At 36.7% G+C, this 19,456-nt stretch overlaps 1 protein-coding gene across 5 annotated transcripts in view; it reads left to right on the forward strand.

Moving 5' to 3' along the window:
* Positions 1–19,456, forward strand: part of SRBD1 (S1 RNA binding domain 1) — a 244,418-nt gene that overhangs the window by 152,727 nt on the left and 72,235 nt on the right. For all 5 annotated transcript variants that reach the window (XM_070379644.1, XM_005897586.2, XM_070379641.1 and 2 more), the window contains one exon: positions 1,692–1,774. In XM_070379644.1, coding sequence (XP_070235745.1) covers positions 1,692–1,774 — 83 coding nt within the window. The remainder of the gene's footprint in view (positions 1–1,691; positions 1,775–19,456) is intronic.

The following is a 19,456-nucleotide window of genomic DNA, read 5'->3' on the forward strand; positions in this document are numbered from 1 at the left end:
CTTGCACTAATTAACTTTATGTGAAATTTGATAAGATAGGTGTATATGAAGTCCTTGGAATTCCCATCTCTTCTGTGGGAGAAATAGGCAGATTATAAGATACCAACTTATTGCTCTCTAAGCTTGTTTTGCAAGTTGCCGTTGTCACTATCTCTTAGCAATACTAGTAAAAGATGTGAAAAAGACTTGAATGACTGTGCAGTGAACTTGATGTTTACAATGGATCTTATCTCTGATGAGAGGTGGCACACATCAGGAGAATCTGATAGTCACTTCTAAGAGGTGACTTCTTTTATCAGTCCTTCAACAGTTTAACACAAAAACAGCCATGGAATTTCCTTTAACGACCTTAATGTTTTCACTTAATGAATTTATATTTTATCCAACCTTCTATATGAGTAGGTGACATTGACTAACTTTCATGTGTTTAGAAAATGAATCCTGTTCATATGTAAACACTCAATGCATCTATACTACTTGGGGGAAAAAAAGAGTTGCCTTAATTATCCTTAAGATTCATATTGATGAAGAATTGATGCTTTTGAACTGTGGTGTTAGAGAAGACTCTTGAGACTCCCTTGGACTGGAAAGAGATCAAACCAGTCCATCCTAAAGGAAATCACTCCTGAATATTCATTGGAAGGACTGATGCTGAAGCTGAAACTCCAATACTTTGGCCATCTGATGTAAAGAGCTGACTCATTTGAAAAGACCCTGATGCTGGGAAAGATTGAAGGCCGGAGGAGAAGGGGACGACAGAGGATGAGAGATGGTTGGATGGCATCACCGACACAATGGACATGAGTTTGAGCAAGCTCTGGGAGTTGGTGATGGACAGGGAAACCTTGTGTGCTGCAGTCCATGGGGTTGCAAAGAGTCAGACACAACTGAGCAGCTGAACTGAACTAAAGATTCATATTAAATTTCTTTTTTCCAACTAAATTTGTCTTATAAGCTAAATTAGTTATGAGATTTTGTTTTAAAAAAGGTAATAATAAATGATGACTAAGTAAAAATCATGACACAAGTAAAGCAATATTTGAAGTTAACTCTCAAGTCTCTTAAAAATGCGATGTGATGGTCAGGAAAGGGATGTAATTAGGACTGTGCATGTGTTAGGAGCAAGCAGTTAGCATGCAGATCACTTCCCAGACTAATCTTACAGTCATATTCAAGGCGATACAAGTATATTCACTAGCCAGCTAACTTGATCTCTGATTGCAGTAAGATATGATTCTGTCATTAGTCATCATTATCAAGATGTAGTCTTAATAAGCATATTTAATGCAAAGATGTGTATCATGTTTATAGTAATGCAGGGTTACTTAGAAATAAAACAATATCTACTTGTTCTTTAAATTGTGAGGTGTCCTTCCATACTGTATTTAACAAATGAACAGGTAATTGTGTAAATACAGCAACTGTTTTACTTGTTTTTCAAATATATAACCCTTTCAGTGCATTTGAGCTTAGCAGTGCCTAGGAGTTTTGGTGACGTAATCAATCCTGAAGTTTTGCATTCACTTTTTGTATGGGGTGGGGGGGAGACTGAAACTTGGTTAAACTGTTGGTCTTTTGGGGGGAAGAATAAAGAGGGATAACTGCTTGTATTATAAGAAACTAAAACAGTAATTATCTGGATACTGCTTTTCACATTAAGCCATACTTGTTTTCTGATTCTGTTTTTTCAGTTTCCATAGCAAGGCGTGTACAAGATCCATTAGCTGAGCTAGTGAAAATTGAGCCAAAGCACATCGGAGTTGGAATGTATCAGGTAAAGCAATGTGGGCCATTTAATTTATGAAATCCATCAATAAAGAGAGCAGTACTAAAAACAAAAAAAAAAGAGAGCAGTACTCAAACCTTGGTATAGTAATTGTCAGTGGGAATAAGTTCCCATTTTCAACGGTTGTACAGTTTGCAGAACGATAGTTAGGTATTATAAATTACTAAGGAAGGAGTGAGTTTTTTATACTGGTATTTATGATTTTGATCAAGACTCAGAATTGGTTATAATCAGTTTAGACACTATTAAAATGTTAGATGCAAGTCTGAAGAGCCTCTCCTTTTAACATTTTTATAAAAGTGGAGGGGATGTGGATAAAGCGGAGTATGTTGGTTCTTTTGGTAAACCCATATGAACTATTGATCTTTATTGATCTTTCCAGAAGAAGCCTTTGGTACTTACTGTTATTTTTTTTTCCTGTTTCATTCCTATTAGATTATTATAGTTTGTTTTTGTCATTTCCCAGTATGAGCTAAAAGCTTTCATTTTTGTTACTGTGTAGTAGTAGTAGCAATAATAGTAGTAATAGTGCTTATTGTTGTTGCTATTGTATTTTCAGTTCTTGAGTTTGTATTCCTTAGGCAATTGAGGGCGACAGTAAATCTGGGTAAAATGAATCCATATTGGTTTAAGTGGTCTCCAGAAACCTCAAGTTGAATTATTTTCTCTCTGGTGAAAGTTCTACTTAGGCCTGAAGGAGAATATTACCCTCTGTACAATTTTCATGAAATTTGAGTGATAGGTACTGTATTTTCTCTAAGGAAATACTATATTACATCATAGGATCTGTGACCACTAGAAATGGAAGAGAGAGACCTTTGAGATCATCCAACCCTACCCTCCTCATTTGACAGGAAAAGAAGCCATGTCCAAGAGTAGTTAGGATTTTTACCCAGGCTCACACTATCAAAGCCTGGACTAACCTGTCATATATGGGACTTCACTGGAGTTTTCCCATTTTATAGTAAGTTAAACCAAGAGGCATCCAAAGCTTTAACTGGACTTGTTCATTCAACAAGGATGGTTCCTAAAGGGACGATCTAGTTACAGATAGATAAAATACCTAGTATCTAAAGAGTATACCTATTATAGCAGTTTTATAATACAGGCATCATAGTTAAGAGAAGTTATATTAATTTAAGGTGAAGTTATGGAATACCTCAACAAGATGGTGGAACAAAGGAAAGGGGAACTTATATAACCCAGGAGGCTAATAACCTGTTGGCATCAGGTCTTTAAGTAAATAGCAGGGACCTTGTCTCCAGATTTGGATTCAGAGTAGTGTTTAATGTGGAAAAACTGTGAATTGATTCCAACAGCAATGAGAAGTAATGGAAGAGTTTTAGGCAGAGGAATGACATGATTTGATTTGTGTTTTTGAATGTTGACTAACTATTCTAGGTGAAAGTAATGGTGGCTGGGACAAAGTTAATGGCACTCAGTAGAAATGGAAAAAAATAAAATGTATTTTGTAGGGACTATTTGGTGATGTGAGTGAAAAGGAGTTGTGAAGAATTTGTTGCAAGGGTCATGAGGATACCTGAGCAGATTTGGTGAGGATAAGATGAGTAATCCAGTTTTGGACATGTTACATTTGAGGTGCCTGTAAGAAATACAAGAAAAGGTATCAGCTCAGAGTTGGATATACGAGTCTGAGATTTAGAGATATAGCCATGTTAACACTAGAGTACATACCCTTGAGCAAACAGTGACACTGAGAAAGTGATCAAGATAGTAGGCTGAGCTCATGCTATTCTTTAACTACATTTCCACCACCGCTGGCATGTTCCAAATTCCATAAGAGGACAGAAAAAGTGTACATATGTGTCTGTACCTATATAAATACTCACTTATGTTAATCAACAGATAATAGTCTGGGAAAACAAGAAAGGGTCCCACCAGTGGATCGAAATTATAAGAATTCTTAAAAGATGTTAAGCCTGATGAGTCACATCCACAGAAAAATAAAGCATGGTGGAGCCACACCCCCAAAATATATAGACGAGTAGTGTTCACTAACCGGAGTCATAGTCAAAGAGTGGAGAGGTCTGCAGGATTAGGTAAGGAGGTACATATAGAATGGCTAGGCCTGTATAATACAGAGGCCATAGAGGCTTGGTGATCCCTCAGGTAGCCTTTGGTTGTCAAAAAGCTCAAGGAGTTTCTTCCTGGAAGACAAACTTGTAACATGTACATGACACCTGGCGTCATATCCCACATTTTTTACTTGAGGCTCATGGTAGTGAACAGAACCATTATACAGAGACAGACACAGAGAGTCTCTGAAATGACCTTGCTGCCAAGAGTCACTAAATGTTTGAGGAAAACATATGATAGAAAAACGAGGCTCCAACCTTAAGAAATAAACAATACTCAAAGAAACAATGAACAGGCAACAGACTCTGAAATAAGTCAGATTAACATTCATGGTAACATAGGAAAGGTTATTACATTTCTAAAACAAACATGGAATAGAATGAAATTAAGCCAATCTAAGAATTTTAAAATCTAATTGTTAAGATTTAAAAAAAGAAAAAACAACACATAGGTGAAATAGAGTGGACACAGCTAGAAGCAAATTAATGAAGTAGAAGATTGAGTTAGATTCTTTAGGGTGTAGTCTTAAAAAGGTAGGAAGCATGAACAAAAGGTCGTACAATATAGAGTGCCTTCTTAAGTTTCTGTGCTTAGTTGGTTCAGTCATGTCCGACTCTCTGCTACCCTGTGGGACCATGGCCTGTCAGGCTCCTCCATCCATGGGATTCTCCAGGCAAGAATACTGGAGTGGTTTGCCATTTCCTTTTCCATCTAAAGCTTCTACCTTCATCTAATAGAACTTCAGATAAACGAGAGTGGAGGGGAGTTATGATCCCAGAAATAATAGGATGAAATTTCTCCAAACTGAAGATAGACAAGTCTTCTAAAAAGGCCTGCTGCTACTGCTGCTAAGTCACTTCAGTTGTGCCCGACTCTGTGTGACCCCAGAGACGGCAGCCCACCAGGCTCCCCCGTCCCTGGGATTCTCCAGGCAAGAACACTGGAGTGGGTTGCCATTTCCTTCTCCAGTGCATGAAAGCGAAAAGTGAAAATGAAGTCGCTCAGTTGTGTCTGACTCTTAGCGACCCCATGGACTGCAGCTTACCAGTCTCCTCTGTCCATGGGATTTTCCAAGCAAGAGTACTGGAGTGGGGTGCCATTGCCTTCTCTAAAAAGGCCTACTGAATACTAAATAAAAGAGTGACAAACGACCTACACTCAGATGCCTTCCTGTGAACTTTCAGAATGCTAGTAATAAGGAGGAACTGACTTAAGACCTTCCAGAGAGCAAAAACAGTTTACCTACAAAGGGAAAAATCAGGTAGATATTAGCTCTATTATTGATTAAAACAAGTAATAGAAGATAGAAATGCAGTAGTTTTGAAGTTGAGAAAAAATTTATGTTGAACCTGTAATTCTGTATGCAGGCAAACCAGCAATTCAGTGTGAGAGGAAAATAAAATAAAAATAGTTTTGGATCTGTAATAATTCAGCTTCTCTGATTGTTACAGACCTTCTTTGAAAGAATTATTTATGCTAGCTCTCCTGCCTAATGTGGGAGGGTGGGTGTGGGATTGGAGGTCCAAAAAGTGGGAGGTCATGTCTTGAGGAAATGGTATCAAAGTAAGGAAACAGCAGAGAGCTTTACAATACACAAATGTCCAGTAAAGTGTATTTGTATTGTTAAGTCATAGTTTTTTAACTATAAGGTTCATCCTTAAATTAGTCAGGAGCAGATCAACTAAATACGGGAGAGAGAAGAAAAGAGATAGAATATTAGGACTCTTTTTCAGGAAAAAGATTCAAATATAGATTAACTCTTTAATTTTTTTAGAGAAACATAATCTGAAATATATGAGTAATAACCACAAATAGGACACTTAATATAAATCATGAGGGTAAAAAAATAAATCAAGTTTAACATTCCAACCAAAGGTAGAGGAAAGAAAATAAGAAAGTATAGTAAATAAATAAAATATATGATGACAGAAATAAGTGTACTAATAGGTAAAAGTGAAAGCATTAAATTTGCCTATGAATAGGATCTCAGACTTTTACAAATAAAATATAGCACCGAGATGTGTGTGTCCGAGTCTTGCGACCCCATGGACTGTAGACCATCAGGCTATGGGATTTCCCAGGCAAGAATGGAGTGGGTTGCCACTTCCTTCTCCAGGGGATCATCCCAACCCAGAAATCAAACCTGATCTCTTACATTGCAAGCAGTCTCCTTCATTACAGGCAGATTCTTTACCAACTGAGCCACCAGGGAAGCCTCTATGTGCAAGAGGTACTTCCTTTTTTTTTTAATATAAATTTATTTATTTTAATTGGAGGCTAATTACAATATTGTATTGGTTTTGCCATACATCAACATGAATCTGCCACGGGTGTACACGTGTTCAAGAAAAAAGCAACCTTGATATTTCAAATTTGGAGAAAAATATTCCACATAAATGAAAAGTCAGCAACATCAACATGTGAGATGAAATAGAATTTAAGGCAAAATGCATTTAAGATTAAAGGTCAAGGTCAAAAAGGGTTATTTAATATTAATTGTGGAACAGTATCCCAAGAAAATATAATTGCTCTGAGCATTATAGAATGCTAACAGCATAGCTTCAGAAAAATATGCAGTATTAAACACTTCTGAAAATTAGAACAAGAGACAAGTTCACTTTTTTGGTGGGGGCTTTAACAGACCACAGTATAGTGACATATATTTTAAAAACAACTTTACTGAGATATAATCATATACCATACATAAATTCATCCACTTAAAGTGTACATGTCAAAGATGCTTCATATATTCACAGGGTTGTGAAACTGTTAGCACTGTCTAATTTTTGAACATTTTCATCACCCTGAAAGAAACCATTAGCAGTCACTCTCCAGCACCCCCTCCTTCCCCAGTCCTGCTGCTGCTGCTGCTAAGTCACTTCAGTCATGTCCGACTCTGTGCGACCCCGTAGACGGCAGCCCACCAGGCTCCCCCGTCCCTGGGATTCTCCAGGCAAGAACACTGGAGTGGGTTGCCATTTCCTTCTCCAATGCATGAAAGGGAAAAGTGAAAGTGAAGTTGCTCAGTCGTGTCCAACTTAGCGACCCCATGGACTGCAGCCTACCAGGCTCCTCCATCCATGAGGTTTTCCAGGCAAGAGTACTGGAGTGGGGTGCCATTGCCTTTTCCGTCCCCAGCCCTGGGCCACTACTAATTTATTTTTGTTTCTATTGCTTTGTCTATTCTGGATATGTCATACAAATTTAATTATACAGTGTGTGGTCTTTTGTGACTGACTTCTTTCTTTTCACATAATATTTTCAAGATTCATCCATGCTATAGCATGTATCAGAACTTCATTCTTTTTGTGGGTGATAGTACCTCATTGTATGTATATATACCGCATTTCGTTTAAACATTTATCAGATCACAGAAATTTGGGTTAATTCCACTTTGGGGCTCTTATGAATAATGCTATTATGAACATTTGTGTACAAGTTTCTATTTTATTTTTATTTTAATTCTAAATAGGTATTGGTTAGCAGGCAGCAAGAAATTACTGTTAGATATTCAGTTCTTAGGTGAGATAGCATTGTTTAGTGGATCCATCCAAATCTAGTCTACTGGCTTTGTATCTAGAGAGATATGAACTTATAGTAAAACTGTGTACAAATTTTTAAGATGTGTATTTTCATTTCTCTTGAATATATACTTAGAGTGGATTTTCTGTGTTACAGTTTAAAGCCAAATGATGAAAAAAAAAAAAAAAAAAGCCAAATGATGAAGTAGGGAAGTTATTGGCCACAAATATATATGTACATATGGTAACTACATATTTTATTATTAGAATTTGGTGTTTTCTTATAATTTGTATACATTTATTTATTGATTCCTATAAAACATTGACAAAATTTTATGGAGACTTTACATACCATTTATATGGATGAAATATATATAAATTTTCTCTATCAGAAAAACCCAAATTAGACAAAGAGATATTTATTTCAACCTAATAATTGAGTAAAGTAGTAATAAAGTGATAAATATCTGTGCAAATAAAAAAGATACAGTAAAATGAACATTCATAAACACTGCAGGTGTTATATAAATTGTTATTTCTAGTAAATAGTTAATACCTATCATGATGCATTTTAAAAATACACATTGCTTTGACCTGGTATTTCTTTCTTTTGGAGTCTCTTCTAATGTAATAATAAAAACTGTTTCTAAGATTCACATACAAGTTTGCCGTTACAACAAATGTCGGAAGCAACTACAATAGGAAAAGAGTTAAATGAGTTATGGCACATCTCCCAGTTGAAATATTATACAGCCATTAAAAATTCAGGCTTTCCAGGCAGACTTAATGCCATGAGAAATTGCTCCTAACATATCTTTAAATTGCAAAAAAGTTGTTGATACAGAATAAAACCAATTTGTGTTTTAGAATTAGAGATGTGCATTTACACTTAAGGAAAAAAGTAACTGGCTGTTGACTGATATTTATATCTTTGTTGGTGTGATTAGGGATTTTTCTCGCTTTTTTTTTTTTCTTACCTTTTTTCGAACTTTCTGTAGTGATTATATATTAGGAAAAATGTGTTGTAAAATAAATATTTCCATTTCCCAGTCAATGGACCACTTAATTTTAAGCCTTGATAAAATAGACTTCCAGTACAACCAAAATGGGACTGGATTTCTTTTTAGCTGGGATCTATAAGTGCTTTTAGTGTAAAGTTAATACTTGTATTTATTCTGATTTAAATTATGAGTAGCTGGACAAACATTGTCGATTTTAGAAATGAAAGCTATTCAAAGAAAGAATGTTAAATAGTTATATGAAATAATAGAAGCTGTAATATTATTATTTCAATAGAAACTAAAATACTTTTGGTTTAATAACAGCTAAAATGCTCAAGGCAGCACTCCAATCCTTGTCTTAGAAAATGGGGAGAGCTGATTTCAAAAACACATGCCTGTCATTATTTCTGGAGAGAGAGGCAGCCAGTGTGGTCGAATGACAACATATCCCTAACTGACCCCTGAAGACTTTGCTGGAAAGTGGCTTGGTGTTACTCCCAAGAAAACACTCCAGGGTGAGAGCAGGATGATGCTGGGTTGGCTCTGTTTGAGTTCCGTGGGACATGGGGAATGATGGTTTAGTTTGGCCTTGTCATATCAAGAGAGCAGACCTTGAATATGTCGGATTTACTTGCTATTTATTTCTTCCTTGGATCATGTTTTAGATACTTTCATGCTCATTAACACCTGTATTTGTTCATGAGCATTCACAGTAAAGTAGGAAAGACAGGGCAGTCCCCTTTTTCTCCTTTGTGCCTCTCTGTTAGATCATTTGATGTTATTAGAGAGTGAAATGGTTTTCCAAAATGAGTTTCTGAAATCCTTAGTGGATTTTCTCTATCCAGGCCATCTTTATTCCTCATTATTATGTATAATGAGGAGTAATTGTAAAAGGAAAATCATCTTCCCAGCTGAAATTTTTCATGGTTAAACCTCAGAGGTGGGAATTTGTACTTTACTTCCCCACCCCTTCTATAGGATCAGTTCTGGAGAGAAACAAAACAAGACCCCAAAAAACCCACTCTTCGGTGGTGGCATTACTCTGTTAAAAAATTATTTTATAGTTAATATTATAAGGATTATGAAATGTTTTACTGTACGTATGTAAAAGGTAGTAAGGATTCTCACCTGTCCTGTATTATTTGTCCAAATCATTTTAAACATTTTAATCCATTAATGATGTGTTACTTTAACATGGTATATAGAAAAAAGTCTGTCCCATGCATATCCACTTAGATGACTTTACCTGGATTTTTGCCTTCTATGCAATATTAAATCAATATTTTGAAATCAATAAAACACAAAGGTTAAAGAAACATAAGAGGAAATTATTCTACAAATTAGGCATTATTCACATAAATGAGTTTCTTGCCAAATGTTTTCACAATCCTGTCCCTCAACTTTAGATCCCAGGATACTAGCTCTGCTTGAATCTCTGATTTACCATGTATTCATGCATGAAATTCAAATTTAGTCTTGGAATTCAGGTATTGCATTTACTTTTTACCATAACAGAGCTGTTTCTATAACTGAACAAAAACAAGTAATTAATTGACCTTCTCTGGGAGTATGAATTTATATATTAGAATTTTCTAGTTATTCCTAAACTTAAAGTTTTAAAATTTCTTTTCTGGGTGTGTTTTTTTCACTTCTGGAAGAATTGTCCTTCCTATGTTGAAATACTAACTATAGTTTTCTTAGATTGTTGGAAATCACTGCCGATGTAATAAGCCAGGTACATATACACACACCCTAGTAAAACACCATTACTTATCTTTAAAAGAAATGTGAGGTGTTAGTGTGATTTGAGAAACCTGTTACAAATAGTGCCTTGAATTATTAACAATGAAATATCTAATTTCCTTTATCTTTTGTTTACTTACATTTTGTCTGTCATTGACCTTGGACAGTGAAACTAGATCAATTTCAGTTTCTACTTTAAGTTCACTTTCTGATTTCATATATTAGCACAAAAGTCACTGTTAGGATTTCTAAAACTTTAAAGTATTTTCACAGCGTTTAAAACTAGGTTTATCATGAATGACTGAAAAGAAATTACACGTGAGACACTAAAGGTTACCACAAAGAAAAACATTTTTAAGTTCTGTTGTGAAAGTGAAGTAACTCAGTCGTGTCTGACTCTTTGCCACCCCATGGATTGTAGCCTACCAGGCTCTTCCCCAGGCAAGAATACTGGAGTGGGTTGCCATTTCCTTCTCCAGGGATCTTCCCAGCTCAGGGATCGAACCCTCATCTGCATTGCAGGCAGATGCTTTAACCTCTGAGCCACCAGGGATTCCCTTGTGGCTATTGTATTAGAATATATACAGATATATATATAGAATACTATAGTTAGTATTTCAACATAGGAAGGATAATTCTTCCAGAAGTGAAAACAACACACCCAGAAAAGACATTTTAAAACTTTAGGAATAACTAGAAAATTCTAATATATAAATTCATACTCCCAGAGAAGGTCAATTAATTACTTGTTTTTGTTCAATTATAGAAAGTTCTATTGTATTAGAATATAAAATATCTCTGAATCAGAAAATATTATATAGAAAGTCACAGACAGGGAGAAGGTATTTGCATCACTTAAAATCTATAAAGAGCCCATAATTTATAAAGATCTCCTACAATTAAGAGAAAAAAAGTTTAACAGTTCAACAGAAAAATAGGCAAGGGACATAAACAGGTAATTGACACAAGCAGAGACACACACATAAAATAAAGATAGGAAGAAAATTATTACTCTAGTAGTTAGGGAAATGCAAACTACTAGTCAACATGGTTTTCAATGTGAAACCTCTCCGGTTTTCAAAAATTAATCTGACAGTTTAAATGTTTTCAACAATGTGGAGCGTTGGGAATTTTACACTTTATTTGTAGAAGTATAAACTGATAACCTCTTTGGAGAGCAACTGGAAGCTAGTAAAGTGGGAGATGGGGCTTCTCTTCAGCTTAACAGTTTTGTTGCTAGATATCCATAGCCTTGAAAAATTATCTTAAATGTGCACAAGAAGACATTTGCAAGAAACTCACTGAAGCACTATTTATAATACTAAAAAATTTGGAAACTTTTTGTTATGTCCTTCTTCAGAAAAACAGAAAAATAAACTGTAGCATACTCAGATGGTACAGTCCATGGGGTCTCTAAGAGTCGGACACGACTGAGCGACTTCACTTTCACTTTTCACTTTCATGCATTGGAGAAGGAAACGGCAACCCACTCCAGTATTCTTGCCTGGAGAATCCCAGGGATGGGGGAGCCTGGTGGGCTGCCGTCTATAGTGTCACAGAGAGTCGAACACGACTGAAGCGACTTAGCAGCAGCAGAATATTATATAGGAGCAAAGATGACCCAGTTAGAGCTACCCACATTAATTTGGATAAACCTTATAAAATACATTAAGAGAGAAGGCAGTTGCAGAATATGTCTAGTAGTTTATGATCAATATAGAAATGTTTAATATCAAAAACAATACTACATACTGTTTGTGAATACCAATATATACAGTAAGAACGTTGAAATAAGCACTGGAATCCCAGGTAGTAGTTACCTTGAGTGGGGCATGAGATGGGAGGGGATTGAGAACTGGGAGAGCGCACCAGGAGTTTCTACTCTGTTTATATTGTGTTTCTTAAGTTGTTTGGTGGGCTCATGGTGTCCCTTATAATATACTCTACAACCTTTTGTTAAATAAGTCAAATTTTATAAAAAGATGCAGGAAAGCTGGGTCAAATGATAAAGGTGTTTTGTCTCAGCAACTTTGGCTTTCAGTTGGTTTTAATTTCTGCCTTATACATTTGTGTGTGTGTGTATTTTACAGTGAGGATTTATATAATCAGAAAAAGACAGCTGTTTTAATTTCCCAGTGAAAATGAGAAAATACTTTCCTATTAGGCTACATTTCTCTTCATACTATTCTTTCAAATTTTTATCTTCAAGACTCTTGATTTTGCACCAAATCAAATACTCTTTTAATGCAGAGTTTTAACACTGTCTTTGATTTTTTTTTTCACTTTGCAAATATTGGATTCTTCTCTGAATGTTAAGAATTAAATATTGTTTTGTTCCATTATTTGAAATGATCATTTGAGACATGGCCTAGGACAAACCTGTAGACTGTTATAGTTTCTAGTGTTTATTTACAGGGCAGAGTTGGGTAGAACAGATGTTTAAGGAGTTACAGTATAATGTGTTGTAATAATGTTACATAATATGACTAGCATTCATCCTGTACTATTTTCTTTTCACCACTACCCCTCTCACCAACACGCTCCTAAATTACCTAAATTAGAAACCTTAAGATTAGGCAGGGGAGCTTTTAAAAATCCCAGCCTTTAGGCCATGTCCCCAGAGATTTTAGTTTAATTGGTCTGGGGTGAGCCCTAGACATCAACAAACTTTTTAAAATTCCACAGGTGATTCTAATGTACAGGCCGGATTGAGAACCATTGGTTCTTAAAGTACAGCCCCTGGATCAGCAGTATCAATATCATCTAAGAACTTGTTAGAAATGCATATTCTTGTAACCTCCTCCCAGACATATAGGATCACAAAATCAATGGGTAGGGCACTGGAATTTGTGTTTTAATGGTTAAGCCTTGAGAACCACTGATCTCTAATGCTTCTCAAGCTTGAATATACAGTTAAAAAAAAAAAAAAAAAAAAAACCTTCATAAGGTCTCATTAAAATGCAGATTCTGATTCAGTTGGCCTAAGGTGGAGCGTGAGATTCTGTGTTTGTGCAAATCTCCCAGGTGATATCAGTGCTGTTTGAGAATTACAATTTGAGTAACACGAGGCCCTACTAAAAGTCTCTTGGGCCCTAACCCTGATTGGTTGAATCAGAATCTGACTTTAACAAGATTTCCAGGTGTTTTGAATGCACGTTACAGTATTTGTAATGTAGAAGGAAAATCAGGACATGCGTATCTAAGGGAGATGAGCATTTGAGAAGCAAAAATTCATACTGTAAAACACTGAAAAGAATAAAGGTAGGTTAAGAGTTGAAAATATGTTTTCACATTTTGTTTTTTAAAAATGTTGATGGTGACCATAACAAGGATAATTTCACTGGAGTGGTGGAGGCAGAAATCAGAAGTAGACAGGACTGAATGAAAGGTGAGCACTTCGAAACAGGTGTATACAGTTCTTTAAAGAAAAGAGTTTTCAAAGGAGGTTGAAATTTAAATGTGTTTAAATGTTATAGGAAGAAGGTAGAAGTAGAGAAGTAGAAGATGTCAGAGAGAAAGGAAGCTCAGTGCCTGAGATGACACCCACAGCTTAAACTAAGAAATAGACTAAGAAAGGAAATTGACAGGAGTTCAGAAGAGAGAACCTCCTGGGATGGTGGGTGTCTGGGAAGAAGTGAAGAGAGCAGAACAGGGAGAGCTTGCCCCTGCCTAGAGACTAGTTTTATTTTCTCTGTGAAGTAGGAGCCTCCTGTTTTATACCCCTCACCCTTGCCCCAAAAAAGAACTTTAAGTTTTCTGAAATCACAGTATTCTTTTGTTTACCATCTCTCCTCTAGTGGAATGTAAACTCTCATGGTGTTTCTACCTCTATCCACGGTTCCCAGGACCTAGTACCTAGATATGCAATAAGTATTTGCTGAATGGATGAACAAATGGTAGATTATCAGTATAGTTGCTTATTTATTGTATTTTTTAACTTGTTGTGAACATAGCTTGAATTTTTATAGCCTCTCACTTAAAATTTTTGTGTGGTAAACCAAAAATACTGGTTACAAGTATTTTAATGAATCTCTTTTTCGGAAAAGTGAGAATTTAGGAGCAGAAAGCATTAGAATAGCCATGTGGTTAGAGTGAGAATGACTGTGGAAAGTAAAGGATTGCTGAGAATGAAAGAACCAGAGTTTCTTCATAGCGTGTATCTCTTCATTCCTTTCTCCCCCTTGACAACACAGGCCATCCCTTTTTCTATAAAAATAATACTTCAATCAGAGGGCATACTTACATAGGAATGTTCTTTGTGGTTAAATTAGTACAACAGTATTTCTGAGGATCTTTGATTAATACAGTATAATATCTTTATGAAAAAAAATTTGTTGTCATGAAATTCATTGGAATAGACTTTCTTTTAAAGTGAAATTATCTATTAAAATGTAAGCTTACGGAATTCTGTAAAATTTCATCTTTATTTTCCACAAAGGTCTAAGGAAGTTTTTAGTATACTGGTTAGACCTGACATTGGTTATGTGTGGATGGATAGTCTACAGACAAAGAATAGTGGAATACGAGTGTTGCAAAAAAGTGTTTACTTCCGGCATTCGTGTACATATTACTATCTATTTTGCTGAATAATTATAGCAATTGGGAGGAGAAATAAAATGTGTAAATATTAGGAGAGTCAGTTCTGAGAATTTAAAAACTATGTTCTGAGTATCTGATATTGTTCAAGAATGTTGATCAACTCATTCCTCTAATATGTGTGTTGAGGGTAGATATTGATCATGGGCTTTAAGAATTGCACTGGTAAATTAATTACTAGTAAGGTTATATTTTAAATTCAAGGGAAGGCTTCATCATCACAGTGATAATATGCATTAAATGCATGATCCTATAGAAAGGGCTGTGAGTTTGATAGAATTTAGATCAGAAATGAACTGCCTGCAAAGTGGTTGTAATGCAGTACAGAGACAGGAAAACTGGCCTTGTTAAATTATGGTATGAGTTCACTCACAGCAGGCACATTTGTCCACCAAATCTTTTATGCTGTGGACAGTTGTGTTACAGTGCCTTTCTTCTGGTGACTGTGGAAAGGCATTCTAAGGGGAAACATCTGTATTCAGGAAAAAAGATGTTGGTGAGAAGTTTTTCCCCCCTGGGTTATTCTCCATAATTTTAAATATTACAGAAAAGAAAAATTAATTTGCCTGTATATATATAAAAATAAAGATTGTTTCTCACTTACATAGAAGGAAATACATGTGTTGTTTTTCTTTTTGAACAAGTAACTTTAGAAGTTATCTTAGGTTTGAAGTGAGATAGTAAGTAGGCTAGTTGAGTTTCCCAGGTGGCTCAGTGATAAAGAATCTGTCTGCCAGTGCAGGAGACATGGGTTCAATCCCTGGGTTGGGAAGATCCCCTGGAGAAGAAAATGGCAACCCACTCCAGTATTCTTGCTGGAAAGGACAGAAGGTATGCTATACAGTCCACTAGCCTACCGTGTCCATGGAGTCACAAAGAGCTGGACATAACTGACCATGCAAACAGTAGGCTAGTTGGCTGCCTTCTTTGTGCACTGTTAAGTCTGGTGATACATTTTCTTTAATAATCTAGATCAGGCTATCCAAGCTGTTTATTACACAGTATTATTTAAAAAGATGTATTTTCTTTTCAAATATCTAATTGAAAGGGAGAATTTTCTCCTGCTGTATACAAGGCTTTTGTTTCCTTATTTATTTGAAATAAATGGGGTCAGAGAGTATGAGTGTAGTTAAGTTTTGTTGGAGGGGGGTGCTTGCAAAGACTTTTTGAGGCATGATGTGCAAGTGAGTGTTTTTAAATCTCAGAGGTGTGATTATGTCATAACAGCCATAACCTCTGGGCTTGCTTTATTACTTTTATTAAAACAAATCTGTATGGGGGTGCTATGTATATTTTGGTGATGAAGGAAATGAGGTGGTTAATTTATTATGTGAACAGCACTTTCAACTAACCACAGCGTGATTCACTGAGAGAGTGGTGGAAAAGCCTAGCTCTGTAGAAATGACTGCTTTTTGATTTGTGGACCTTAACTTTCAACAGCAGAGCATGAAGTTTATCTACAAAATGGCTCACTCCCCCCCACCCCCACTAATGTTTTTGCCCAATTTTAAACTGGAAGATTTTTCCTTTATTTTGGGTATTTACTGAAAAGTTAAGGGCAGAGGGTAGGAGGGAGAAGGGGCTATGTGTTAGGGCATTAGGGAAGAGGGTAACATCTCTATGGTTTCCAGGTAGCCCACACGTAGTTCAGAGGAGGACTCCATAGAGTAAATCAGTCTGCTAAACCCTCCAACAATGAGGATGACTGTCTGGTACCAGATGCGAGTTAAGGAAAAGTGAGGCACCTGTTCTTTCCTTTTGTTGGGCGCATTTATAAACAGATCCTATAGTGGAAAAGAAAATTAATCTCAGGTGAAATAGTGTCTGACAAATGTTTGTTTGGAAATAGGAGTGGATTGTGGGAGAAGGGGAGAATGTCTTGCCAGCTAGAAGTGCACACACTATGGAAGGAAACCAGAAGAAGAGCCGTCCGCCTAACGCGCTTGCAGGGGCATAAAGCACTTGCTGTATATTCATAAACAGCCACTGAGAGGCCAAGAAAAGGCTGTTTTATCTGGAGTTGTGCCATATCCAGCATCATCTGGTGATGTGAACCTGGTGGAAAATAGGTCATCTTCCTGGTGGTATTTTTGAAAGACCCCTTCGTTTTTCCAGATGTGCCAAGTACCAACCACTTATAAACAGAAAAATTCAGAAATCAGTCAGTCTTAACTGATAGAATTCATTAAAGCATTTTGTACCTGGCGTATTACAAGACTATGAAAGTAAGGATGACAATCAGTTTTATGCTTTATCTCTGCTGCTTTGGAATGCCACACCACATATCTCTTCAGAGCCTTCAATTTGCTGTAAAAATTATGTCATTCCCTCATAGCACTTGCCCAGAGAGTTGGCAAAAGCCAGGAGAAGCATTATTTGTATAGTTTAGAGGCAGTGTAGAGGAGGGAGGTCCGGGCCTGTGGTTTATGTAAACAGGGTGGTCTGGGAGGGGGCACTGGTGCCCCTGGTTATGTTGTTAGTCATCATGCGCTGTCAGTCCTGGTGAGAATGTGTGCACTTTGAGACTGGTTCAGCCACAGTGATTAGTAATGACCATCCAGTCCCACACTATGGTAGGAACTTAATTTTAAAAGGAATTGGATTGTAGGCAAAACTTAATTTTAGTGACATTGGTTGGGCTCCTCAAAACTTCCAGGTATCCTCACTAGTAGAATGAATTCATGTTTTGGACATTCCAAGAGACATTATATTTGACACCACATGAATTTGCCTTCATCATGGTTTGGTTACTTTTTAAAAGATTGAGATTTAAAAATTATTCTTCGGGATTGGCTTTAAGTCTGTGACTTTTTTCCCCCTCCTAAATGTCCTGCTCAAACCAATGTGGAACACACCAGTTATTTTAAAAGCATGGGGGAACCTTGATTCCAAATGTGTGGCCTCCATTCTTCTCTGCCTTTCTCTGTGTTTTCTCCTGCGGTGTCCTCTTGCTTATGTAGCTCTTTCTTTGTCTGCCTTCCACCCTCCTGTGGGCTGCTTTTGGAGGAGGTAGTCTGTTCCCTTGTCCCTTATTCAAGTCCCCTCTCTTCATATGATGTGAAATACAACCAGACTTTACCAAAAAAAAAAAAGATTCTGCTCTCATTTATGATTTGAAACCTACTCAGATGTGTGTTGATATATTTAAGCAACTTCGTGAGTTTTCCAAACAATGAATTCATGGGCTTGCTACCAGAGTAGTATTAACTGAACATAGACCCCACGATGGCAGCAGAACATGGCAGACATCCAGCCCATTATGCTTGATGGTAGTGGTGGTTTAGTTGCTAAGTCATGTCCGACTCTTGCGACCACATGGACTGTAGCCTGCCATATTCCTCTGTCCATGGGGATTCTCCAGGGAAGATTACTGGAGTGGGTTGCCATTTCCTTCTCCAGGGGATCTTCTCAACCCAGGGATTGAACCCACGTCTCCCACATTGCAGGCAGATTCTTTACCAACTGGGATACCAGGGAATAAAGGCATGGTTTAAATAAAGTGAAACACTGAGAGGGAGACAGGAGCTATTTTCTTGTAGATAAATGCTGTTTATCATTAAGTCTGCAAAGGAAATTTGGATTCTAGATTAAAATACTTAGTCATACCTGGGGCATGTAACTGTGCTCATTGACACATGCCCCTCCTTTCTGCTGGGTAGTTATAATTCAGGGTGTGTTTAAAGGGAACTTAAACTGAAATTGCATAAACATTCTTACTGGTCCTTTCCTCATTTCAGTGTGGTTCTTTGAAGTGGAACACAAAGCCCCAGGGCACCAAAGGGAGCTGTGGTCTTATTTTGGTTTAGCTGCATTTGCTTCGTGACTTTGGGAAAGTAATTTTTTTTTTTCATGCCTTGTTGAAAAATAAAATCGGGTTATCTATATGGTTTCTGAATGACTGTTAAACGGAGTGTGTGTGTGTGTGTGTATATATATATATATATATATATATATATATATGAAAATGCCTGAAGGTGTAATGTGAAAGTGATTTTATTTCATATGATGGAACCATTAAACAGATTCCAGGGAATTCCTTGGTGGTTCAGTGGTTAGAACTCCATACTTGCACTGCTGAGGGCATAGGTTCAGTTCCTGGTTGGGGAACTACAAGCTACACAGCCAAAAATAAAAAGTAAGCAGATTCCGTTTATGCTGGTGGGTTTGTTTTTAAATCTTTTATGTTAAGGTTCTGTTTATTCCTGTTATTTATTCAAATCTTCTCAAGTATTCCCAGAATCATTAAATTTCAAGCCACAGGAGACCTTAGAGGTCATTTACTTCACACTGGCAGGTATAAGCATGTTCATGGCCTCTGCTAGAAGGGAGGACAGAAGAATCTGTGGGGAAAGCTTCCAGAACAAAGAATCAGAGTGGCGGTGTTGCTGTGGTCATGATCCAGGAATGAGGAAACAGGCCCATTGCCTGAGCTGCCTCATGTAAATAGTAATGGCAGGACGTGTTGCACAGGGACACATAGGCATTTGAAGTTGAACTGGAAAGTACACTTTAAACTTCTGTTAGTTATTACCTAGAGAATGTTTTGTAAGTCTATAGTGCTTTACTTGTTATCCTTGCGTATCTGATTCTTCTGTTGTGGTTCACATCTAATGTTTAAATTGACTCAGTGTTTTGGAGGTGGGAGGAGAAGAAGGGAGAATAGTCAAAAACAAACACAACAGCAACAACAGAAACAAACTCCTCCGTTGGTT

Source organism: Bos mutus, chromosome 11 (assembly GCF_027580195.1).
Source record: "Bos mutus isolate GX-2022 chromosome 11, NWIPB_WYAK_1.1, whole genome shotgun sequence".
Lineage (NCBI taxonomy): Eukaryota > Metazoa > Chordata > Mammalia > Artiodactyla > Bovidae > Bos > Bos mutus.